This window comes from Periplaneta americana, chromosome 15 (assembly GCF_040183065.1).
Source record: "Periplaneta americana isolate PAMFEO1 chromosome 15, P.americana_PAMFEO1_priV1, whole genome shotgun sequence".
Lineage (NCBI taxonomy): Eukaryota > Metazoa > Arthropoda > Insecta > Blattodea > Blattidae > Periplaneta > Periplaneta americana.
Genome location: NC_091131.1, coordinates 144,509,560 through 144,537,508, shown reverse-complemented (window position 1 = coordinate 144,537,508; position 27,949 = coordinate 144,509,560). Strand labels below are relative to the sequence as shown.

Sequence of the window (27,949 nt, the reverse complement as noted above, 5' to 3'; positions counted from 1 at the left end):
CATCTCAATAACAACAGTAACACGCATATCTTTGGTTTAATAATAATAATTTTATTATTATTCAATAAACAATAGTACATTATGTAACGAGTCTATAATGGTAGTAATTAAAACGCGAGTATGTTTATGAAACGAGCGCAAGCGAGTTTCATAATTTTCATACGAGCGTCTTAATTATCATTATAGGTAAGTTTCATACGACTTTTTATGCTCGACCATATTTCTAACTTGAAATTATTCATAAGTATTCATGTTATTCTTATCTGACTGGGGAGCGGAACTGACCTTGTGCAATATCTCGTAAATTGTGAGATGTGCGCAGACGCGAAAGTATTGAATTTTTTCAGAGAAACAAATGTCATTGACCTTGATATAATCTAGAGAGTAAAATGAACATTACTCTTGATATAACCTTGAAATTGATTTAGACATTGAAAAACGAAATGACAAATTGAATTTATTTGAATGTTATTTACAATTAACGTTAATTATTATAGTAACAGAACATAACCTTCTGCGACAGTATTGGATTTCCAGCCTCCGTGACGTTTCGCTAGTTGTCTTTCGATTGCATATCCGAGAATAATCGATACTTGCGCTTTCATATTGCTACAATGGTGTTTTCTGATAGGTGGAACACCTGAATTTTAATGAATAGGTGTACTTTAATGAGGTCCATTAAAGGGCTGCTACCAGGTGTAAAATTACTACATTTCGGCATAGTCGAGCATAAATGCAATTAATGTGTCGAGTTCAAAACATTTTCACATTTCATATGGTAGAACATGTTTTGAATTACATGCTCTATACAAACTATATTTAAGTAAGATATTAATTTAAAAGATAGGTCGCAACTTAATTACTAACAAATAATATGTATAAAGCCATTTAATATATTCAAACAAAAATACTGCGTTTCCTTTAAAATGAATCTTATAGGGAATCTAACGCTGCTCACCGTCGTTCTCTGTACTAGCCAAGTGATTACACTTTATACTTCTAATCACTATGATAATAATATTAATAACAGAATTAACAATATCCTTCCCTAGGATACAACTTTGACGATTTACGGCGTACAATCCAGTTCCTTCAAGGAAATATCGATGAACCACAGTAAATTCCTATTATGCCCACTGTCGTCAGTATACTAGAACGTGAATGTAGGCTATACGTACACCAGTATTCTTTACGTTACATAGAACTTAGAACAATATCTGTATTTCATATTAATTGTGACTGTGCATGATTTTGCGAAAGGTACCAAACGCAATTATGAAACACGAGGAATAAAATTAATCATCATATGACCACGGAGACTGGCCCAAGTTTAGCAGCAAAAGAGTCATCGTAAGCGAAATTAATATTTCGTAAAAAACTGCTATATTTGTAAAAATATATAAAGAACGTAAATACTATGAACAAATTAATAACAGAAACAATAATACTTCACATTGGTAAATGCAGTCACTTGCTAGCGATGTGCACAGGACACGACAGCCTCTTTATCTCCAAGAGCAGATGTATTTCTGAGGCACCTCAAAACCTCAGGTTTTATTAATGTAACATTGTGCAAGGATGATGGTAGGAATAACTCTCCAGATCAGTAATTGCCAGGCTACGTAGGACATTCTTATTTTAATAATCACAGACATATTTCAGAAATGATATATAACCTACTTTCTGAAGAATTTTTCAGCACCGAACCAGTTAAAAAAATAAAAGGCATATGAGGGGTCTAGAGCACATGGGATATAACTGACATAAACCTACTGTTAAGAAAAATTAGTTAAAATTAAGTGACAATGAAAAACTGTACGCAAAGTCTATGATGTCTGTTTTGTACTTACATTATATTAAGTTTTGGTTTTATGAAGTAGTTCACTGCAGATTTTTAAGAAATTTTGAAATTAATACTGTAGGGTAAATTAGGGTCTGTTGGACAGTCGGGCATGTTGGACAGTCGGGCATGTTGGACAGTCGGCCATATTGGACAGTCGGGCATGTTGGACACTTTGTAATTTAACGTGTTACCTCGCCACTTGTGGGCACCACATTCTGCTAGAAGTCAATGACGGAAGTAACCACGAGTCCGTCATTGACTTCTAGCAGAATGTGGTGCCTACAAGTGGCGAGGTAACACGTTAAAGTACAAAGTGTCCAACATGCCCGACTGTCCAACAGACCCTAATTTACCCTATATTAAAAACAACCATTTTATAATAAAACTTGGCACTTGTATATATTGTGTTCCAAACTGTTTTGCAGATTATATAAGGGTTCAAACTAAATGTAAAAAATGTAATATGTAAATTACAAAATGCAGACTGAATTCAAACAATCTTACGAATATGGAAAAAATGGAAGGTTTTGAAATATACAGAATGTCGCATTTTTAACCGAAATAATTTTTCTTCTCAGGCGTCAAATGAAAAACTTTTTAAAATAAAAGTTAAGTACAATGAGGAATCAATACTATGGGTAACATTTTCTTGTAACGTTGTTCATTTAGGAGAATAATGACTTCATGTTTTAAAGCACTAATGACGTTTTATCCGATGAATCATTTAACCCTTTCATAGCCTATCCAAAAGTATCACAATGTAGGAAAATAAGGAAAACAGTGAGGGTTGCAAAAAATATGGAACTCATAGTGTACAAGTGTACATACTTACTTGAAATCCGAAATAAAATGACACTGTAGCACTGCAATACTGTTATTGGCCCTTGTTTCATAAATGGTACTCTAAATGCCAGATGTGCCAGATTCTTAAGAGTCATGTTTTCCGATCTTTTGTACGCCATACCGCAATCTTTGAGGAACGGAATGGTTATGTGATACGTGCATGACGGATGCCCAGCACATAACGCCTTCAGAGCCCGTCGTGAACAACGTAGTAAGTGGATTGGACGTGGAAATCATTTAGTTGGCCTGCTGGTTCTACTCACATTACGTTCTAAATTATTTTTCCGTCGGGGAGCGGTCAAGGATGCTGTCTACCAAAATGTTAAAACACCAGAAGACATGCAGCAACGTCTTATTAATGACTGTATGTCCATTTAGTAGGTAACACTACGACGATCCAAGACAACAATCATCCATAGATCGGAAACAGACAGCAATCATGTAACATCCAAATGGAAAGAATGGAGCACAATGAATATAGACCTACTTAACTGCAACATATCCTTTGCGCTCTGAACCAAAGAGCTGACTGGTGAAGTAGTTTTTCTTTATACCTCTGTAATGAAGCACTTATTTCGGTAACACACATAGTTCTTGTGCGGTGAATAAAGGGGAACTGTAACTTCAATCTCCTATGTTTAAGTCAAATATTTCGAAAAGTGCACTTATACTCCTTGTGGTTTAGACCCCTCATATAAGATGGGAAAAAAATGCAAATTAGCTATCTTTACCTCAGGATAAACCAATAAACCGATACTGAGATTGTAATATTATATACATAATTATACAGGGTGTCTCTAAATTAGACCGACACAATTAGGGAGCAGATAGATAACCTTCGTGGACGCATATTTTGTCAAGGAACCCATGGGCTGCGACGCTTCGTTTCAGTGCAAGAAGGAATTACAGGTAGGGATAAAGCAAGTAGGTATGTACAAATAACAAGCGATTCTGTGTCACATGATTCTGTGTGTTAATCGAAACAAAGAAAAAATACGTACAGAAAAACGAAACCAACGACGCAGTAAACTGTACTGAACATTACAACAGAATGATTGCAGTACGAGTACTAAACTATGTAAACGTATAACACTGATAAAAAGAGGTCGTACCAATGGAAGTAAACAAACGTGCTGTAATCGATATCAAATGATATTGGGCTCCGGACGTAAACAAACCGACTGATAGTAGTAATGACACACTCCTCTTGGACTGAAAAGAGTGATTATCCGCTCCCGTCTTCTTGCAATGAAACGAAGCGTCGCAGCTCATGGGTTCCTGAACAAAATATGCTTCCACGAAGGTTATCTATCTTGCTCCCTAATTTTGTCGGTCTAATTTTAAAACACTCTGTATACTCATTACATTGCTGCTGCAGCCGTTAGCCCTGTGAACTAGCAGTTTATTTATTTTTCCTTTATTTATATTTACGTTGTATTATAGACAGAGACAAGTTCCTAAGGTTAGGTTAGGTTAGGTTATGTTAAACAGGGTAGTCTCTCATTCGAAATGTGACTTACAACATTATTATTGTTAATTGGATAAGAGCCATCACTAATTTAAACCCGAATAAATTTTGTGATATTTTCTTAATATTCTTTAAATTTGAGTAACTTATCAGATGTAATGAATGACCTACCTACAGCAAGTGCTGGTGGATATAGTAGAGGAAACAAGAACTGTCTTGTGACCCTATCATGTACCGTAGCTATATCACCAATGGGTATGAAGGGGAAAGATAGGTTTTAGTCTGAGATGAACTTCCGTGTCGGTAGATTCGTATAATATTAACCATAATGAAACAAACTCTCTTTCTGATACCTCATTTTTCCTCCTCTCGCAAACTCACATGCCAGGTCGAGTCGCAGTATGCTGATATAATTTTAACTGTCATTCCTTTCACACGTTGTCAGTAGCCTAGCATCACTACTTGGTTAGGACAGCGTTACTCACGTCTACGTATTTCTGCTTGGCGCCATAGGAGTAGTGCTTCCTGCCCAGTTCCTGCAGCAGCGTCTCCAGCTTGTCCGGTTCGTGAAGCCTCGCCACCGCCTTCTGCACGAACGCCATCACTCTGCAGCAGACCACGATACGTTCAAGAAACTATTAGTTTCATTGTATCACATGATACACAGTGATTCTGATGTCTTTACCTGGTTTTGGAGGTAGATAGAAGGGTAAGCATTACACATAGCGGAGATGCTTATGTCAGTGGATAGAGTATCTCTCCAAGTTTGCATTCGTAATAGGCGCTATGGCGTACTTGTAGACTTAGCCGCTGGGACAGTCATAAAAAAACATAACGTTCACTGGTAAAAGCAAAGCTTTCTAGGTGTGAGTCGGTTGTGACGATACAATGACGATTTCATACCAAATATCATCAACAACCACCTACAGTCAAAACAATTCATGCATGGTACAACAAGTTTAAAGAGACTGGGTGCCTATGTGAACCGTTACAATATAAGGTAATTCGGGGGAAGATGCCAGTTGGGAGATGACGCAACTTTGTTTGCTGTTCTTTCATTTGTCAGCAATTGACAGCGCGGATCCTCTGGTTTGAAGAGTGTTGACAGGGTGGACACGTAGAGTGTGCATTTATTTTACTTTATCTCCTTTCATCGCCGTTATTTTGGATCTTGTGAGCATATACCTAGTGAGTACATACCTTATAATATTCCGTTGCTTATATTTAAGGTTCATAGATTGATGTTTTATTTTAAATGGAATATCTGCTATATACGTGAGTTTTGCATTTTATTACGCACACGAGGCATGCAGCTGCGGCAGCAACATTGCGGCAGTAGGCAAGTAAGTGTGAGTGACGTCTTCCCCTTGTAAATGAGGGAAGACGCCACATGGTTAATACATTATTTAACCCGTAACGTATGTTGTGGAAATGTTATTATATGATAATATTTTACATTATATTATTTTACTTTTTCTCTGATACTTTACAAAAGGTATCAATGATTAAAAATGTAATTCACATTTCATCTCTATGCAGACAATGTTTTGAGACTACAAAATAAAAACAGATCAGACATCTTAGTCAGAATCAAATTTAATTCAAGGTACTGAAGATGTAAAGTATGGACAAAAAACGTTATGATAGCATTCCATACAGAACTCTGAAATGACGAATGGAATCTTCAAACGTTACTAAAGGTTCACCAGGTCCTTCTACTAGCGGAGCATGTAGCAGTGGACTTACATCAATAGTTGCTTCCATCAGGACGGATAACGGGATTTCAACTCTGGACACAATCAGCCCTATTCCTCAAGTAAGGAAATCTAAACCCTCTGGGCGTAAAAAAAACAACAGCCGAGGTCTTAACAACTATACCACAGAGAAGAGAAACTATGCGAGAAAAAAACAGAAATAAAAAGAAACCTTCCCAACCAAGGAAAAAAAAAGATTTTAAGTTCATCTTCTTTTTTGGTGACGAAATTAGTCACGATGACAGTGGCAATAGTTTTGATGGAGGTAATGACTTTTGGATTGTTTGTACTGGACACTTTTACGCTAAGAAAGATTCCAAGTGTGACAGGATTCAGTGCATGGTTACACAAAGATTGCAGTGGTGATAATTTGCACTGTACGAGTACGAAATGTGGTGCAGATTCGTACTACCATTCAGAATTGTGTCCTAATTAATTAATTTTTGAAAATTAATCATGAAACGAGTTTATAATTAATTTCATAGATGTTTCTCTATAGTTGTAATAAAATACACGTATAATATTCCAATGTTTATTTTATGTATGTCAAATACAGTGTTATTGCATCTTACCCCATAACAAGTGGCATCTTTCCCGTATATATGGGGGAAGATGCCACCTTGACACGAGTTCTTTTAACATGAAAAATTGTTAATCATATACGTACTTGGAAAGGAACAAATCATTATACAGAGCCAATTATAATTGAAAAATACGATAAATTTGTTTGCATTGCCTTATTACTTCAGGTTTTAATTGTATAGTCAAGAAATGCCTTAGTAGTTGTCTTCCCCCGAATTACCTCACGCATTTGGGACTCGGAAAATTCTGATTTTGTGGTGGAAGACATGTTGTATGCTTTGTGCTGTTCCTTCTTCAAAGTTTAGGCCTACGGCCCATTTTTCTTTGCGGAGCAAACTGTTGCCAGTCCAGCGTACCTGGACATGCTTCAAAAGCTGTTAATATTAATACCACAACTACAGCCACATAGCCATTATGATAAGGCTTCATCTCATGTTCATCATGCCGTCCGTCATTACCTCGATGCTGAAATTTGACGTCGTTGGATTGGACGTGCTTCTCGAGATGACTCTCCTCTTCTTCCGTGGCCCTCACAGTCACCTGACCTAACTACATGTTTTTCTTATGATGTTATGTTAAAGATCATGTGTTCGTCCTCCTTTGCACAGCTGCGAAAGAGAATTACCCATGCAGTCGCTAATATCGATCGTCCAAATGTTGGGACGTGTGTGGCAGAAGCTTGACTACAGGGTTGATGTCTACCGCGTCACCAACGGTGGACATATGGAACACCTGTAATGTATGTACGAAACTTGGAGATATACTCTATCCACTCATATAAGCACTTCTTCTATATCTGTCATGGATACTGGTCTATCGAACTCGAAATTAGGTAAAGACTTTAGAATCGCCCTATATTGCCTGCTATACTTAAAATTATGAGATAATTCTTGCTAAGCTTATCATAGGTAATACCATTAGGGGATCTGAGATTATTGATAAATCTTACGTAGTTCATTTAAAGAACTCAGATTCTCGAATGGACTATTTTTCGAACGGATGGTCGGCCTGTTTGGCAAGTTGGTATAGCACTGGCCTTCTATGCCCGAGGTTGCGGCTTCGATCGCGGGCCAGGTCTATGGCATTTAAGTGTGCTTAAATGCGACAGGCTCATGTCAGTAGATTTACTGGCATGTAAAAGAACTCCTGCGGGACAAAATTCCGCCATCACCGGCAACGCTGATATAACCTCGGCAGTTGCGAGCGTCGTTAAATAAAACATAACATAACATAACATAACATAACATAACATAACATAACATAACATAACATAACATAACATAACATACCATAAAAACATCGAAGAGATGGGAACACTATAATTTAAATAAAATGTATAAAATAATGCGCTTAATAACATTTAGATTATTTTATATGTGATTAGAATCCTAATACCCTATGAACTGTTTAATTGCATACGGGATAATAACGGAATGACAATTGTTTTAAAAACGGTTACGGCATCTTACGAAAACTAAAAGCTTTTAACGTTCGGATAAGGTAACAATCTACTTGATCGACAGATTGTTAAATAAATATCCATAACCTGTTCTTGATCATTTATTGAAAACAAAGTTCTGGTTTATTGAATTGATTTTATTACTAGGGCCTACAGTACTAGCATTTCTTTCATGTAGTAGGTTCTATATATTGTTTTATATTAGAATTATTTTCCATGTTGAATCTTTCGTACACTACTTTTAACACTTGAATATAAATAATTGATTAAATGGCGATCTTACTCGTCTTAATTGTGTAAACATGTGCGGCTTACAGCTGTTTCGATGCTTCTTCACACCATCCTCTGAGCCTACTAGATCTCGGCGTCATCTCGAACTTCGCTGCCTGTTGTGTGGGTGCGTTCGATTGTTAAAAATTGTTGAAATGTGGTGTCAAATAGTGTGTGTGTTCTGAAATTGATCTGTGTGTTGAGAATTTGATCAGGGTGTGTTTTAGTGTGTTTGTATATTTCGTATTGTTCTAGTCTGTTGAGTTTTTGGTTTTTGGGTTGTTGGTGTAGGATTTTCATATCTGTATTTGACAACAAACACGCCTTCAAAATATACAGAAAACCAACCACCACCACCACCACAAATATACACAACACATCTAATTACCCTACACAACACAAACATGCTGCTTTCAGGACAATGGTACATAGACTACATACCCATGAGCCAACAACACTACAATAAAGAAGTGAACACAATCAAATACATAGCACAAGAAAATGGTTACAACCCAAACATAATAGACAATATTATAAGGAAGACAAAACAAAAACTCAACAAGCACAAATCACACAAAACAAAACACAAACACAAGAACACAAGAAATACATCACACTAAAATACGAAAACAAAAACACACACGAAATCGCATCCTCATTCAGAAAACAGAAATACAACATAGCATACAGAACAGAAAACACACTACAAAGACATCTCAACATACAAACAACACAAACAAATAAATACAACCACACAGGCGTATACAAACTCACATGCAATAGTTGCGACAGTTTCTACATTGGACAGACAGGCAGATCATTCCAAACTCGATACAAGGAACACGTTAAAGCAATAACCAGAGGACACAATACATCTACATATGCCGAACACATAACTAATGCTAAACACACATACAATAACATAAATACAGACATGGAAATCCTACACACACAACCCAAAAACCAAAAACTCAATACACTAGAACAATATGAAATATACGGACACACTAAAACACAACCTGATCAAATTCTCAATACAGAGAACAATTTCAGAACACACACACTATTTGACATCACATTTCAACACTTTTCAACAATCGAACGCACCCACACAACAGGCAGCGAAGTTCGAGATGACGCCGAGATCTAGTAGGCTCTGAGGATGATGTGAAGAAGCACCGAAAGAGCTATAAGCCGCACATGCTTAAACAATTAACACGAGTAAGATCGCCATTTAATCAATTATTTAGAATTTTTTGTATCTCTAGTACATTTAAATTCTTTGACTACAAACGTATTGAAATGTCGTTGATATTTCCTAAATATATTTATCTTATATCACTTTTGCTGTCACATTCCACGTGGTTTTCACAACAATATTCTTTATATTGATAAACATTTGATCTTTACAAGTTATGTAATATTCCGACCTTTTAAAATGTTTGCACTCTGGTGAGTTAGTGTTTCTCTTTTGAATTCATAACCACATAGGCTATCCCTATAATTTTGTTAACACTTATAAGGGTACCAATTCAGTTTATATTTATGACACTATACACAGGATCTTGGGGGCAACATGTTTAAATTTCTTCAAAATAAGATAGGTCAAGGTATTTCTATTCTTACAGTGAATTTGTTTCCATCTCTATGGTAAAAATGGCTACAAGATTCAGCTTGAGGCAAACACGAAAGATTGCGGCATGGATGGAGGCGTTTCGCAATAGTTCTAAAAATATGGAGCCTAATTGAACAGTGATCCACCATCTAAATTAAACATTTACTACATTTCTGACAAGTTCGCCGAATCCAGATTAGTTGCTAACAATTACAAAGGGAATAGCAGTCGACCACTTACAGGCACAGCCCTCGAAAACATGGTTGCTGTACAAGATGCTCTCTTACGTGGTCCAAGTAAATGAACATGTCGACAGAGTGCAGAATCTGGTCTCTCTAAGTCAACTGTATGGGAAATAGTGAGGAAGGATTTTGGGATGCGGTCATATCATAGGCCTATACAACGAAGATAGATTGATACAGGAGGAGTAATGCAATGGCGAGTACTTTCGCCGGAACTTACATCCTACGATTTTTGGCTGTGAGATATGCTGAAAGTCCGAGTATACGCAACCAAGTCATGTAATATTGACGATCTACGAGAGAGAATAACGGCTGTAATTGCAGAAATTCAACAAGAAATGTGCATGCAAGCTCTGCATGCTACATGGGAAAGGTTCCTTAAATGTGTTGAACGTGGTGGTGAAGAAATGAAGAAATTTTGAAGTTAGTGTATAGGGGCCTACGAGTGTGAATTATACATTAACAATTTCAAGACACGCAGTACTTCACAAAACTGCTGAAGCTGAAACTACATGTATTTTATGTTTTTTTTCTGCGTTTTGTGGCTTTGCATTCTGAATTACTGAATCAGCTTCATTGTTTGAAGCCTGGAGAAGACGATTAATTTATAATGCTCGTCATTGTCGCCATGTTGCAGTGCATACTGAATCTTGTTACGCCTGTTCAATGGAGAGAAAAGTTGGAGTTGATAAAGCCCAAAACAATAAAGATGTACCCGAAGTTCAGATAATTCTCTGAACAATTACGACTATGATTGATTAAAATCTAAGTCTTTTTTATCGTTATTGACAAAAAGTAGGATGAGCTAAAAAAAAATTCTTCTGTCGTATTCATCCTTCAAATTTCATTTTAGTTGTGTCATCATATTGTACAATCTTGCCAAAAAGTAAAGTTAAATCGCTTATATTGTACGCCTTTGAAGTTTTGTACGCCCTTGAAGTTTTATTTCTTACTTTGAACGATGACAGTAATTTATTAAGAAAACATAAAAGGAACTTCTTTGGAAATCGGACCTAGCAGACTTTAACCTAAATTTTTTTCTTACGTAAAGTAACAATGAATAGTTAACAGCACGCGGCGGTTTTTTCAGTTTCTGATCTTTCAACCTCAAGTGTGCCTCTAATCGTCAAACGTCGATGGCTTCATCGTCTTTGACTTTGCGTTCTGTGTTGACCTACGTAACATCAGGAACATAAAGGTTAGTGAAGAGTGGCAGCAAGAGGTATTGCTCATGCCGGAGCATCAGTTGATCTAGCTATCTTTTCGTTACACCTAGCAGGTGTATCTTCAATTCTAGGGGCTGTTAATTTTATTTCTACAGGTCCATTCTTAAACTATATAATATTAAGTTTATTAATTATAACTCAAATCGCATTATTAAAGCTGTCCGGAGGAATAAATTATCCCGTCAAAACCCGCATGAATTGGTTGATTGTCTACCACAAATTCCATTTGGACTCTTCTGAACCGCTCTCTTCGTCGAGGAAAGCCATTCGTTAACAACGAGGTAATCTTGATCACTTTTAAAATAACGGATGGAACCATAAACATCTTAATAATAACATCTGCTTATAGAAAAGTTGTTTGGAAAATCATAGAAATGCAAGAAATCGAACAAAATTCTCCAACTTGAAAAAATCCACCGGCGTAGCTCAGTCAGCTTGCTGTCGATCTAGAGTTTCCTTCAGGCGTGCGTTCGATTCCTGCTTTGACTGACAACCTAGTTGGGGTTTTTCCGAGGTTTCTCCAATCGTAAGGCGAATGTCAGGTAATCTATGACGAATCCTAGGTCTCATCTCGCCAAACAACATATCTCTATTACCAAACCTATCGACGCTAAATAACCGAGTAATTGATACAGTGTTGTTAAATAACCAACTAAAATACTCGAAAAATATTTCGTTATCGATCAGAGGACGATCAAGAAAGAGGTTATTAGTAGTATAGATGCTGAGACGAGAAACATAATCCAGGAAAGAGAAAAGAGAAAATCCAAGAGGCGACCTTCGACGGAAGTTTCTGACAGATCTCCAATCACTCCAATCTCTCAGGACATTAAGAATGTGTCGGAAATGTCACCACACGTGTTCCTTAGAGCAAAGTTGCAGCAATCGCCATCGCAGTGCTGGAGGACTTCAATCTTGTATCGGAAAGTAATGTTACCGGTGTAATTGATAAGATGCTGAAGTGAAGGGAAGTCACGACGCATTCTCTTTGATGACATAAAGGACCGGACCCTAGTGATTGCAAGAAACGCATCAAAAATAATAAAGAATCTACTTATCTTGAGGAAACGGAGTTATGTTGGAAAGAGTGGGCGAAAAAAGAATGATGCTGAAATTCATCAAGAAGAGGAAAAGGAATTGGTTGAGTCACTGGTTGAGAAGAATCTGCCTTCTGAAGAATGTACTGGAAAGAATGGTGAACGGGAGAAGAATTTGGGGCAGAAGATATCAGATGACAGATGACATTAAGATATATGGATCATATGCGGAGACAAAGAGGAAGGCAGAAAATAGGAATACTGGAGAAAGTTGAGTTTGCAGTGGAAGACCTACCTTTGGGCAGAACACTATGAATGAATGAATGAATGAATTAATTAATTGATACTACTAAAGAAAGAGCAGCAAATGCGTACAATATTCGCACAGACATTGAAAGAAAATAGTGTAGTTCTTACAAGTCGTTTGATGTTGGCTGCGATAGTACAAATAGAAATTTAGGTCCTAAAGGAAAATTATTTGTCATCTTCATTATGTTGTCGGAAGATTTTTGTAATGATATACCTATTTATTACATTTCATAGAACTACGGCTCTTCGATATTAATTGAAAGAAATAGATGGACGCACAAGTGGATCGTAGCTTACATGTTTACTGGTCGTATCGGGAATCATCTAGGAGTGTATGAAAACTATCCAATTATGACATATAATTCCCGCAGAGCTCCTATCAGTAGACAATGTTCTCAGTTCAGACCAGCAGTAGTAATCTGTGGCGCTACAGCCCTTTAAGAATCCAGACCGACTAGCCGGCTGCTGGCCTAACGTCCACATGCAGAAGCAGAGGTGGACGATCATTCTACCAGAATGGAGGTATCGTATGGTTAGCACAATGATCACCCAACCGTTATAACTGGCATTCGTATCCGGATTACGCTACCTATCTTCGCTCCCCAAGTTCATCACTGTCTCATACACTGGCCGAAATTTCATGATAAATTGTCTTCCCCCAATGAGGACTCGAACAAGCGCGCATTCAGTAACGCGAATCCTAGGCAGGATCTTTGAACCACGACGCGACGGCACTGGACCGGGCCAGCAGTAAAATATGTGCAGCTGTAATTATGAAAAATATGTGAAGATATTCCGGAAATTGGATTATGTCCGCTGACTAAGCACCACCAGTAGAACATTAAGGCTTTATATTTCCATAGAATATCCCTTAGAATAATTATAAACTCTAGACAAATTTGTGATTCAGGTGTATGAGCCAGCGTGATTCAGCATGAATAAACAACCTTCCTGTGAAGTTCAGTAAATTGACTATCACTCTTTCTCAGTGATGAGCATAGAACAGTCGTTAGCAAAACAATAGCAAGAAACGCCTTCTGTGCACATTAGGGTGGTCCAAAAATTTCAATTTATTTTAGAAGGCCTGGCCAGCCGTTCATTTTGTTACATGTCAAGAGAGTAGCACGCTAGAAAAATGTCAAGTTTCTAGTGCAGATGGAGGAGAGTGCTCAACGACTACACATTTCAAAATTAATTACTCCTTTTCAGAATAATTATTGTATTTTGTTTAAGATTTGATTCGTGCTATGTTGTGAAGAAATTTCATGTGATTATGTGAAAGCAAGAAGAAGAAGAAGAAGAAGAAGAAGAAGAAGAATTCCAATGGCATCTACTCATGAAACAGAGACTCTGTTTTTGCTGGGTGTCAGGGATCGAGGAACATTCATGCTTTTAATATTTCACACGTATTTACATGGTCTTAAATTAGTTCTTAACACCAGTCATGGAACTGTTTAAGAATTACTTGTTGTGTGGGAAGAAGCATTCATACCAATAAGCATTCAAAGCATTGTGTTCACAAATTAGAAAAATAATATTATGAATGGTTAAATGTAACAAAAGGACGAGTCCGAAATGAAACAGGAACAACTTAATAAACTATTTGACATCGCTCGTGCTCATGCATCGAATACGTGTAAAATTGAAGAATATAAGAATTGTTTATTGGATCATTGAAGTGAGAGAAAGATAATTATGACTTCTGAAGATAAAAATATATAAAAAAACAAGAATCATCTCTCAAAAAAAAAAAAAAACTGGAGAGGAAATTAAACGTCAAAAACCTGTGGCTACTGTTATACATGCCTCACTGTCGTCAAAAATTATTCGAACTTGATGGACTGGAATAATTGCAAAGTAACTGAAGCACCCAACATAACCAGTGTCACAACAGAGTATCTCGAGGAAAATGTGTGGAGGAAAATCCATCACACTTGCAAATTCGAGAATTTCTGTGTCACACACAAGCTGTTGCAAGAATGGTGAAAATTATGACGGAAATTGCTTTTGTGGAAACCGGGCAAGATATATGTACTGTATGTTTGTTTCAAGCTTGAGTCAAGAAAATAAATATCTGGCTACCGAACTAAGTCACAATATTTTTCCTCAGAGCATCTAAAAATATAAGCGAACCTATGTGGATTTGCAACCTTTTAATGATTACAGAACAAGTAGATAGGGTGGGACATAACTCAGCAGTAGCCATCTCCTCGTGATGAATTCTGCGTTGATGTAGCTTAGAAAAAACTTTTTCATACTTCCCTTACTCTAAGGCATTTATTCATTCATTAATTCTTTGTTCTGCCTAAGGACAGGTCTTTCACTGCAAACCTAGCTTTCTCCAATCTTTCTTATTTTCTGCCTTCCTCTTTGTCCCCTCATATGATCCATATATCTTAATGTCATCTATCATCTGATATCTTCTTCTACCCCGAACTCTTCTCCCGTTCACCATTCCTTCCAGTGCATCCTTCAGTAGGCAGTTTCTTCTCAGCTAGTGACCCAACCAATTCCTTTTCCTCTTCCTGATGAGTTTCAGCATCATTCTTTCTTCACCCACTCTTTCCAACACAGCTTCATTTCTTATTCTCTCTGTCCATTTCACACGCTCCATTCTTCTCCATATCCACATTTCAAATGCTTCTATTCGCTTCTCTTCACTTCGTCGTAATGTCCATGTGTCTGCCCCATACAGTGTCACACTCCATACTAAGTCTAAGACATTAAGGTATATTAATTATTTACTGTCTGCGTCAAGTAAAGAAGTGAGAAATGAATACGTGGATTTTAAGGCGAAAATTATGACACAAAAAGTATTACCTATATTTAAACCCCATGTGATGAACTAAAATAATTTTAAATCCATGATGACAGTAATGAAAATTTTTAGCACTATATGTTTTGAATTTCGCAAAAATATATTTGATCCCTTTTTTGATTCACGCTAATGTCCATGTCTTGTCCATCTCCAACAGAGAGTAATACACTGTCTTCTTTCCATTTATTCTCAATCCATCAGCTTTAAACTGAATGTCTCATACAGTCATTTTCCCATGTATTCTGCGTCTTCTTTATCCTGCGCTATTAACACCTGATCTCCGACAAACAAGAGGGAGTAGATATTTTTATCCGTTATTGAAACACCCATAGCATGGAGAGTTTTAGTCCATTTGTGGTAAACGTACATCCCACAAGCCTGTCTCAAACACTGTTACAGACCGTTTTACAAAGTAACAAGATCTCATGTTTCACTTGATGGGCTTGATTAAAATAATTTCTTAATATGGAGCTTGTTTCCAAAAGGTACCAAATCCAACCGTATAAATTTTCGAGGGGAGCAAAAAAACATACTGAAGCTACAGTAGTTATTGTACTAAATCAATATTTAATTTAGAGTTTATCTGGACCTATTTTATAGCAAATTTTATGCTATATACTACATTTTATTCAAAAGTTATTATAAATTTAGTTTTGAATTTGGTACGTTTCTGCATGAAAATTCGAAAAAGTTAATGTGCAGTTCACTTAATGATGAAATAACTTGGGTAATATATTTTGTGGAATTTACCATAAATTATAATGTTGAGAACACTTAACATCTTGTCTTAGCAGCAACAAAAGCAAAATTTATCACACATCATAGAAACATCAATAATTTTAATGAAGATGCATCTGATACTAATGTTACTTTCTTCCACAACTATTTTTTAAAATAACATTTCTTTAATTAACACCCTATACCGGAAAGCAGAAATATCAAGCCATTTTTCTTAGCTTATTTTACATGGCTTCAGTTTGGTATTTGTTTCAGTTGAGCCAAAAAATACGATAATGTTTTATCTCATTTCTGTGAATTTTATGTGTACATATTGATGTCACTGAATATCCGAAATATAGACTAACTACTGCTATTATGGGATGAATAGATCTACACGTGTGGAGTAACGGTTAGCGCATCTGGCCGCGAAACCAGGTGGCCCGGGTTTGTTTTCCGGTAGTGGCAAGTTACCTGGTTGAGGTTTTATCCGGGGTTTCCCCTCAACCCAATATGAGCAAATGCTGGGTAACTTTCGGTGCTAGACCCCGAATTCATTTCACCGGCATTATCATCTTCATCTCATTCAGACGCTAAATAACATAAGATGTTGATAAAACGTCGTAAAATAATCTACTTAAAAGAAGGATGAATAGTAAGTCGTTTGGCCTCATTAATTTTAAATCCTTCAGCTCTTGGGACTGTTTTTTATATTTTATATCCAAAAAATTTCCTTGGCCTACAGTATCTGTGTTGGCCCAGTATTGTTTTCACACACAGTACCATATCATTATTTGATATGGATAACGTTTTACAAAAGCTATAATTAAGCTTGCATGATATTTCAGGTTTTGCACTTGCAACAACTTTACACTTTTCCTACTCACACAGTGTGCAATTTTCCTGATCTACATGGACAAAAATCAAATTTCGACTTGTTTAGTTATGCATAGGTGAATATGAATTCGTGTTCTTTAATATTTGAAGAATGTTGTGAGTAATGGCTTTTACTAATTTATCAGCGGAAAACTATATTTAGAAAGGTATAAACTTCTTCCTAACACTTCTAGGTCCGGTTCAGTCGTAGAGAGAGAGGCTTACTATGTGAGTGAAAAAGATCGAATTGTTAGTGATTTATTGTGTTCTGAAACATGGAATTTGTTCATATAGGTACGTTCTTACTAATGTAACTTCAATTACAAGTTTATAAAGTATTTTCCTTCTTACAGTAGGGTTTAAATATTACAATTGGAAAACTTACGTTTTTAAAGTTCTCCAAATATAATGTAAGTTTTAGTATAGCCGGTCACGTCCGGTTACAACAATTCTTTTACCAATTAATAAAGCATTATTTAGAGTGTTGAATCCTTGTTTTAAAGTTTGCGCGTTCTTGTGCATTTATCTGTAATTAATTTTTTCAGTGGTGGCGCGTACGGTAACTATTCCATGTTTGGCTTAACAGCAGAAAATAATTATTGACTAAAGAAGTTTTTAATCAATCACTGTGAGAGTGTTTTAGGCCTACAATATTATTCACATGATATGGAATATCAGTTTAAAAATACATTGGACACATTTTTATCTAACCTTAATAAACGCACGGTGAATTAGAACGCAAATCATTAGCTGGACAAAATTAATAACTCTAGTCTAACGCATTGTTATGAAACTTTGTATATGACTTACAGGTGGCAAATATGATTTGTGTACAAGCTCTGATTATGTTTGCACAAGAAAAACTACCCCTTTATAGTGGGTGCATTTAGACAGAATTAATAACTTCTCTCCTATCTAAAAGATTTTTATGATACACTGTACGGAAGTTACAGGTAGCATATATTTTTTTGTGCACAAACTATATTTACGGTTCATAAGTGGAACTATTCCTTTTAGGGATGCATTTAAACAAAAGTAATAAATTCTTTCCTATCTAACAGATTTTTATGAAACTTATACAGAAATTTCAGGTGGAACATATTTTTTGTCTACAAAGTCTGATTATGTTTTATAAGAGGAATTGTCTCTTTATAGTGGTGCATTTAGACACAATTAAGAACTTCTCTCCTATATAATATATTATTATGCAACTCTGTACAACTACTAGGCCTACAGGTAGCATACAGATGCAATCAGAATTTGTACACAAACATATATGCTACCTGTGACCCCTGTACAAAGTTTCATAAAATCTGTTATGTAGGAGAGAATTAATCTTGTGTAAATGCACCTCCCGTAAAGGGTACTTCCTCTTTTGGAACTGTAAATATAGTTTATACACAAAAAATATATCCTATCTGTAACTTCCGTACAATTTTTCATAAAAATCTGTTAGACAGGAGAGAAGTTACTATTTTTGTCTAAAACCACACCGTATAAAGTGATAATTCCTCTTACACAATTGTAGTCAGAGTTTGTACACAAAGAATATGTGCTATCTATAAGGTCTGTACAAAATTTCATAACAACCCGTTGGATTGCAGAGAAGTTATGAATTTTGTCCAGCTAGATTTGCATTACTGCACACTGTGCGTCAGTATTCTTCGTTTACAATGAAATTATAGATATTTTACGCTTCCTTGGTTTGCCAGTACATTCTGGAACATCGACATATGAATCTCATACGTCAGGATCCATTTTTAAGAGTTCACCACAAACAGGTATAACAAGAAGCATAAAAATATTACACAGAATAACACATTACGTACTGAAAATATAAGAACATGACTATATTCAGTCCCTGCATCGTCTGGCTGCGTTCATGACATAACAACACACAGCCACATCATCGGAAGAGGAATTGGTACCTTATGCTATGAAAGGTGAAGCGGATATGGTATGTTTTGCTGTAAAATGTAAACTTAGACGACATTCTATTCAAGGGATTAGATACATTTTGTAAAAAATTCATTCGCGGTGCTGCGACATGTAACCCACTTTTCTAAAATTGTGGATTTGGTACTTTTTGGAAACAAGCTCCACAATTACAATATGTTACGTAGGGTCTATACAGGGTGGAAGGTAAGGTAGTACATTAATTGCAGGATGTGATTCCTTGAAATATAACGAACAAAAAGTATGATACCATTTTGCTCGTTTTTTGCGAAGTTTTTGAAGAAGTAATACTTTTATGCCGACATTTCGATCGCGAATTTTACGAATACTGTTTAATATACAGTTTAATTTCTTGTATAACAATGAAGAGAACGTTTATTATGTTCACGTTGCAGCAGTATTTTGATTAGAAAATTCACAGATTTCGAATTAATCGATTGAAGAAACATTGAAAACATTGATCGTCGGGTCACGTACAGAAGTCTAAAAATCTGGCATCGCTGTCCGGACGGCAGACAGTTGGCCTAGTACTCGCAACTGATCAGCTGTTGTGATGTTTACAGTGTATTGGTGTGCAGTTGGACGTACAGCGATTCAGTTTAGTTTATTTCAAAACTACGAGATGCCAGAGTTCACAAATCGTGAGTACTTAGACATGATCCAGGCCGCGGAAGAAATTCGGAACAGTTAAGAAATACTGGCCAGAGTTCGTCATAATTGGACTAGAAGATGTGAAAGCTGCACGCACTCTGATGGTAGACATTTTGAACAGTACCTGTAAGATGTGAGTGGAATGTGGTTTGCAGAGTTTATTACTCTTTATTTCATTATTAATGCCCAGAATTAGTGATTCGTAAAGCAACAAACTGTAATGTTAATTACATCTTGTTCACAAAGTTACATCAGTTTTATTTTTTCATTAATTGTAACTGAAACTTCATTCCTAAGTATTTTCACTAAGTTTCCTAATTTTAACGTTATTTCTTGTTATTCCTGTACGTATTTCTTACTTACATTAAAATTATTACGCCATACCTAGCATTGAATTGGTAGACAATTTTAATATAATTTCACTGAAGTTGATTAATCCATGGAAGGCAATATTATACAATGTCACTATATTTTTAACTTATGTTTTTTTTAATTCTACTTTGTTTACTAGAAGATCTGAAAAACAAATATTAACATTATATTAATATTTGCTTTTTAGATTCGTAGAAGTCATCGAGGGGCTATTTTGAAGGATATAAGACAAGTAGTTACGATTGACGATAGATTTTAACATTTGTACTTATGAAAATTGAGCGAATTATAGCGAGACTATATGACATTAAATTTTGTGGAAAACTTAAAAAAATACATATTGAGCATTCTCAGTGTGGTATTTATGTATATCATAAGGAGAAACTTTATATTGGTTGTACTTAATTACTTACTGGCTTTTAAGGAACCCGGAGGTTCATTGCCGCCCTCACATAAGCCCGCCATTGGTCCCTATCCTGAGCAAGATTAATCCAGTCTCTATCATCATATCCCACCTCCCTCAAATTCATTTTAATATTATCTTCCCATCTACGTCTAGGCCTCCCCAAAGGTCTTTTTCCCTCCGGCCTCCCAACTAACACTCTATATGCATTTCTGGCAATGCGTGCAGTTCTGTGTTGTGTAACTTTCTCCATTCTCCTGTAACTTCATCTCTCTTGACCCCAAATATTTTCCTAAGCACCATATTCTCAAACACCCTTAAATATTGGTTGTACTACAAGAATTATACTACTTCTATTATATAAATTGTAAATGTGAATTATTGGTTGTACTACAAGAATTATACTACTTCCATTATGCAAATTGTAAATGTGAATTATTTTGATACAGAAAATTTATTTCCAGGTTTTAAAATCCGCGTTTGCATTTTCATTTTTGAAAATAAAAAATTGATTCATAATAATTATGGTGCCTTTCCTTCCTCGATGTACAGTCTTTTCGCTAAACAATTGATTGGATATCATTCATATACGAGTATTACTGTACATATCCAACTGAATTCATGCAGAAGCAGTGAACAGGTTATTTTAAAAATAATGACATATGTATATTTATTCGATATAAATGAGTACTGGTAGATATAAGAAAATTGTTTCCAGATTGTTACGTATAAAATTGACAAGTAAATGTACTCAAATTATGTTTCAACCTGCGTGATTCTGAGTATTATTGCCTACGTATTTCATCTCCAGATTTACTATTTTAATAGTAAAGCTGTTCGTGTTACAGTTTTAGTCATTCATAATTTATCGTTTAAGAAATGTAATTGAAGAGTCTGATCCCAAAACACGTTCAGTAGATTTTTATGAAAGCACGGCCTAGATCTTTTTCTACTGGTCTATGGAGTTAGCGAGCTTTCAAGGGGCATGCACAATAACATAAATTTTTAGACAAACATTGGGTTGCTTTGGAAGTAAAGAAGCTTAAAATGTAATGACAGAGATCTAAATAATTTCCTTTTGTTAGATTAACTCTTTCTCTTGTCTTTGTGCCAGAATACTAGAACAGCTTATTTTCCCTTAGTTAATAACAATGATGCTGAGTGACACTGTTATTTTGTGTCTGTAATTTTTTGTATATGTTTTTTTTTTTTTGGTCTTGTTTTCCATCCTTTAATATGTTAGACTAATTTTTATTATTTTCAATATCTACTTGTTTTTCTTGTGTCATATTTATTCTGTCACTTTGTTATTACTATAGATTAATTGCATTGATGTATAATTTTTCTTGTAGTTGTATTGTATTTCTGGTGGCCTGGTGGCCTTAACTCCACCAGAGTAAATAAATAGATAAATAAATAGATAAATACATAAATAAATAGTTAAATAAATAAATAATAAATAAATAAATGAAATAAAATAAATAAATAAAACCATAAGCCATAAAAACGGCTAAAACGACTGAGCGAGTTTTGGGATCACAATCTTCAAAAATGATTATTGAGAGCATAAGTAAAACGTGAAATATTTATGCTAGTATTACGATATTGTTGCCTTATCATTGTAGGATAGTTACCTTAGAACAGACCTGCAGAACTGTAGCTCCTCAGAGCGACTGCTATCGTACCCCTTCTTACCCCACTCACCTTTTCTACCAGCGCAGTCGTAGCGTTCTAGTTACGCTCGCCTACATCAACATTCATTCTCGCGGCAGCAGGTATACAATACGCTATCAAGAATTACAAATGAACAGATAATAAAATCCTTAGGAACATACCTTTAGAAAGTACGAGAAAAATGAATGAGGGAAATAATGCTACTCGCATTAATTTATCGAAATATTTCTCTTGCAACAGAACAAAGTGATGGTGATAGCGCGATGGTATTTGGCGAGATGAGATCGAAGATTCGCCGCAGATTACCTGACATTCGCTTTACGCTTGGGAAAATCAAATGTAACATTGTAAAATTTCTTTGTAGAACGGAAAGTTACCTTGTTCGAAAAAAATGCTGGCACATTTGAAGAACAAAACTAAATTTCTTTCAATAATTTATTATCATAAGACACTGATTTTTAAGTTCACTGATTTAAGTTAAGTATTGGGAATTAAATCAATGGCTTTCCCAAACACGCTGTGAAATGTTTAAGAAATTAATACCATTACTTACAGTTCATCCTGTATAGAGTTATAAAATATTGCGATTTAGAGAAAAAGGAAGAATTTCAGGTATCACACGATAAACCTAGGGAACGAGCTGTTCGTATGTTAGGTCTATGTAAACGAACCATATGCAAAATACAAACGGAAGGCAAGCAAGTCGAACAAAAATACAGTTATTTCTATTACGAAAATACAATAGTTAATGATGAATACTACAAATTGTAGATACTCCTTCAATTTGATTTATTAATACCGGTACTAATGTATTACTGGAAAAACTATTTTGGGCAACTACTAAATATACACAGGCCAAGTAGAAATGATCGGGACGGAATACAAATACAAACTGCTGAGCCATTTATACCGGAACCCACACTTTCTGAAGTCGAAATTGCGATAGAAAATGTGAAAAAGTACAAGTCTCCAGGTATTGATCAAATTCCAGCAGAATTAATACAAGAGGGTGGAAGCGCATTATCTAGCGAAATTTATAAACTTGTACTTGCAATTTGGGAAAAGGAAATTGTACCAGAACAATGGAAGGAGTCCATAATCGTACCTGTTTTTAAGACGGGGGACAAGACTAACTGTAGTAACTTTCGAGGAATATCACTTTTGTTGACATAGTATAACATTTTGTCGAATATCCTTTTGAGAAGATTAACTCCATATGTAGATCAAATTATTGGGGAACATTAGTGTGGTTTTAGGCGTAATAGATCGACTATTGATCAGATTTTTTGTATTCAACAGATATTGGAGAAAAAAATGGGAGTATAAGCTTACAGTACATCAGTTATTCATAGATTTCAAAAAGGCATATGACTCGGTTAAGAGAGAAGTTTCATATGATATTCTTATTGAATTTGGTATTTCCAAGAAACTAGTTAGATTAATTAAAATATGTCTTACTGAAACTTACAGCAGAGTCCGTATAGGGCAGATTCTATCTGATGCTTTTCCAATTCACTGCGGGCTAAAGCAGGGAGAAGCATTGTCACCTATACTTTTTAACTTTACTCTAGAATATGCCATTAGGAAAGTTCAGGATAACACAGAGGGTTTGGAATTGAACGGGTTACATCAGCTTCTTGTCTATGCGGATGACGTGAATATGTTAGGAGAAAATCCACAAACGATTAGGGAAAACACTGAAATTCTACTGGAAACAAGTAAAGCGATAGGGTTGGGAGTAAATCCCGAAAAGACTAAGTATATGATTATGTCTCGTGACCAGAATATTGTACGAAATGGAAATATAAAAATTGAAGATTTATCCTTCGAAGAGGTGGAAAAATTCAAATATCTTGGAGCAACAGTAACAAATATAAATGACACTCAGGAGGAAATTAAATGCAGAATAAATATGGGAAATGCCTCTTATTATTCGGTTGAGAAGCTTTTGTCATCTAGTCTGCTGTCAAAAAATCTGAAAGTTAGAATTTATAAAACAGTTATATTACCGGTTGTTCTATATGGTTGTGAAGCTTGGACTCTCACTTCAAGAGAGGAACAGAGATTAAGGGTGTTTGAGAATAAGGTTCTTAGGAAAATATTTGGGGCTAAGAGGGATGAAGTTACAGGAGAATGGAGAAAGTTACACAACGCAGAGCTGCACGCATTGTATTCTTCACCTGACATAATTAGGAACATTAAATCCAGACGTTTGACATGGGCAGGGTATGTAGCACGTATGGGCGAATCCAGAAATGCATATAGAGTGTTAGTTGGAAGGCCGGCGGGAAAAAGACCTTTGGGGAGGCCGAGACGTAGATGGGAAGATAATTTTAGAATGGATTTGATGGAGGTGGGATATGATGGTAGAGACTGGATTAATCTTGCTCAGGATAGGGATCAATGGCGGGCTAATGTGAGGGCGGCAATGAACCTCCGGGTTCCTTAAAAGCCAATAAGTAAGTAAGTAAGTACTACTGTATTGTAAGTGAAAGTTATCTTTTGTACTTATTTATATTTACATTATCGATATTAACAGCTAAATAATGTGTCTTGCGTATTCATTTAAATGTGCTTAACAACTAAATAATGTGTCTTGCGTATTCATTTAAATGTGCTTATTGACTGGAAATGTGTCTATTCTTGTATACTCTCTTTAACTTTATTCTAAGATTAAAGAAAAATGAACCTTGTCTTGTGTAATTTTTTATCTTCCCTATTCTATTTAATTTGTCCTTATCAAGTATTTAAAAATAGGAAATGTTTATGTAGTGTACATCTTCAAAAATCCTTGAATAATAACAAGGGAAAAATTGTTCCGGGGCCGGGTATCGATCCCGGGACCTCTGGTTGAACGTACCAGCGCTCTTACAAACTGAGCTACCCGGGAACTCCACCCGACACCGTCTCAACTTTTCCCTTTATATCCACACAACTCGCGTGGGCTGACGAAACGCCAGAGACCCACATCGAGTGCACACAATGTCTGTGTGACTTGGAATTGTGGTTTTCTGTTAACGTACACAGTGACGTATATATTACGCAAATCTAGTCTTTCAGGTAATGCTCCCTGTAAAGCAGATTTGAATAATTTCAAGGGAAAAATTGTTCCGGGGGCGGGTATCGATCCCGGGACCTCTGGTTGAACGTACCAGCGCTCTTACCAACTGAGCTACCCGGGAACTCCACCCGACACCATCTCAACTTTTCCCTTTATATCCACACAACTCGCGTGGGCTGACGAAAGACCAGAGACCCACATCGAGTGCATAAAATCTCTGTGTGACTTGGAATTGTGGTTTTCTGTTAACGTACACAGTGACGTATATATTACGCAAATCTAGTCTTTCATGTAATGCTCCCTGTAAAGCAGATTTGAATAATTTCCAGGGAAAAATTGTTCCGGGGCCGGGTATCGATCCCGGGACCTCTGGTTGAACGTACCAGCGCTGTTACCAACTGAGCTACCCGGGAATTCCACCCGACACCGTCTCAACTTTTCCCTTTATATCCACAATTATTTAATAATAATAGTAATAATAATAATAATAGTAATAATAATAATAATAATAATAATAATAATAATAATAATAATAATAATAATAATAATAATAATAATAATGGTCAAGATAGAGAATCCACCCGCCAATTAACGTGATCCGCCCACCAATGTAACAAATAATGCATACTTTTTTCATTCCCAATGTGGCGCTATAAAGCAATTTTGAACACTTTTATCACAGACACAACATATTTAAGTCCTTATTGCACTATGTATGTTACCGTTAAAACCCAAAATCGGACAAAGCCTGTTTCAACTAGCAAAAAGTAATTTTAAAATATAGATAGATAGAAAGCGTTTTTTCGTAAGATCTATAATCAATGACATTTTAGATTTGGTTTGTATAGGTTTTCTTTAGGCTTTTACTAAACAAAAACCTAAACAAACCAAACCTAACCTGACATTGATTCTAGAGTATATGAAAACTCACTTTCTATCTTTATATGCTTAAACTAGTTCTTACTAGCTGAAACTGGTTTTGACGGATTTCGAGTTTTAACGGTATATAATATGGAATTGTCACTACATTAACACATCCATTATTTTACAGAACACACACTGAACGAATTAAACATAATTATGAAAGCCGCTTATAATGCTAATATGAATTTCATTTCAGAAATTTTAATGATTATAAACCGCTAGTATTACCGCTAAGCGGGATAATATAATTTTACCCGCGAGATGGTTATCCAAAAAAGCTAGATTTAGCGGGAAAACCGCTGAATTGGCAACACTGCATCTGTTCCAGTTACGTTCTTGTTTCATTTGATATGTATGGTATTGTGCATTATTTTTTGCAAAGAAATCAGTTGCTTTTCTGTAACTCTCAAAAGCAAATTTTAACTTTTCTGCTACCTGTTGCAACTTATTTTTATATTCCAATGTTTTCTTTATAAAGACCTTGCAAGCCTGCCTTTATATTAGTAATGTTACTTACATATTGGTAGAGGTTTTGACGACATTTGTTTTCTGTCATTTTTTTAACTTACATTCTGATCTTCTGTTTTATTAGGCAAAGGTTCGAATGGATTTTCTGTAGCAAACGGTGATAAATAATTTGTAATTAGAGGGAGGCTTTTTCTGTTCTTTTGCAACAATGCTTTCTTCATTTTCATCCACGATGAGGTTAGATGGGTTAGATATAATTATATTATCTAAACTTTCGCACAAATCACCTATCAGATCGTGTCACTAATATTTAGACTAGAGAATAAGACAGTCAAAAAATACGCAGAAAACAAAAAGCCTAATATAACATTCAGAATCTAATAAATTAAAATTTTTAAACATCTGCAAATAATGAAACAAAATGTCTCCTAGCCAAGGCCTCCTTGATCTTGGAAATATATATATATATATAATTATATATCTGTGTACAAAATTTGTGACAAGATTACATAGAAGTAGGCTATTCAATAATGCAATATCTATATTCATTTTAGAATCATTGGTAACGCCTTTGTTTTACAATTTACGTAACTCATAAAATTCTGTAAGTTATATATCTTACCTTAACGCGTGCGCCCTTAGTTGTTTACTGTGCTTGAGATCCTCCAGTTCAATGCCATTGAACGGCATGAATACTTGTTGAACATCGGGATGGGTTTCAAACAAACTGCAAGGGATAAAAAGAATTTTTTTCAGAAGTAATACAGCATTACTTAACTTTCACTACTAAATAAAAAAATATTACATAGACACATTCACCACCTAAGTGCCTAGCTCTGTGATTCTTTAATAATTGCTCAGAGATAATAATGATTATATCTGGTAATTAACAGAAGGACTTCTACAAGGAAGTTTCTTTCCACATTTCTTTAGTTCAGTAGTCTCCGATATCTTTATCTTTTCAATTGAATTTAAATTGTGAAGAGTGTTTTTCTGCGAAGTACTTAGAACGTAGCCTACAGTTATTTATTTTACAGTCTTTTAAATTACAAACGGCAGTCAGATGTAGTCATAATTAAAATGCTGGTAAAGGAAGTACTGTGTTGCCTGGCAGCCTGTTTGTTCAAATCCTGGTTAGGACCATTTACCTGGTTGTGGTTCTTCACGAGGTTTCCCCCCTTCAACCAATTAAACCAGAATTACAATGTAACTTTCGGCTTTGGACCTCGAATTCATTTCGCATTTATTCATTTCGACCTCATCTATCATATTCAATGGCTGCGTTCAGTAGGGATAGCACTAATTCAGCTATTCATTTTTGCTGAGCTAGAGCAGCTGTAATTTGCTGAACGACCAGATTACAAAAAGTCTGCTGTTTACA

At 35.6% G+C, this 27,949-nt stretch overlaps 1 protein-coding gene across 1 annotated transcript in view; it reads right to left on the bottom strand.

Moving 5' to 3' along the window:
- LOC138715678 (neuroglobin-like) overlaps positions 1-27,291 on the bottom strand; it is a 229,920-nt gene extending 202,629 nt beyond the window's left edge. Inside the window, exons 1-2 of the mRNA XM_069848746.1 lie at positions 27,191-27,291; positions 4,640-4,760 (exon numbers count right to left, since the gene is read on the bottom strand). Coding sequence (XP_069704847.1) covers positions 4,640-4,760; positions 27,191-27,258 — 189 coding nt within the window. The 5' untranslated portion in view covers positions 27,259-27,291. The remainder of the gene's footprint in view (positions 1-4,639; positions 4,761-27,190) is intronic.
- Positions 27,292-27,949: the final 658 nt, after the last annotated feature.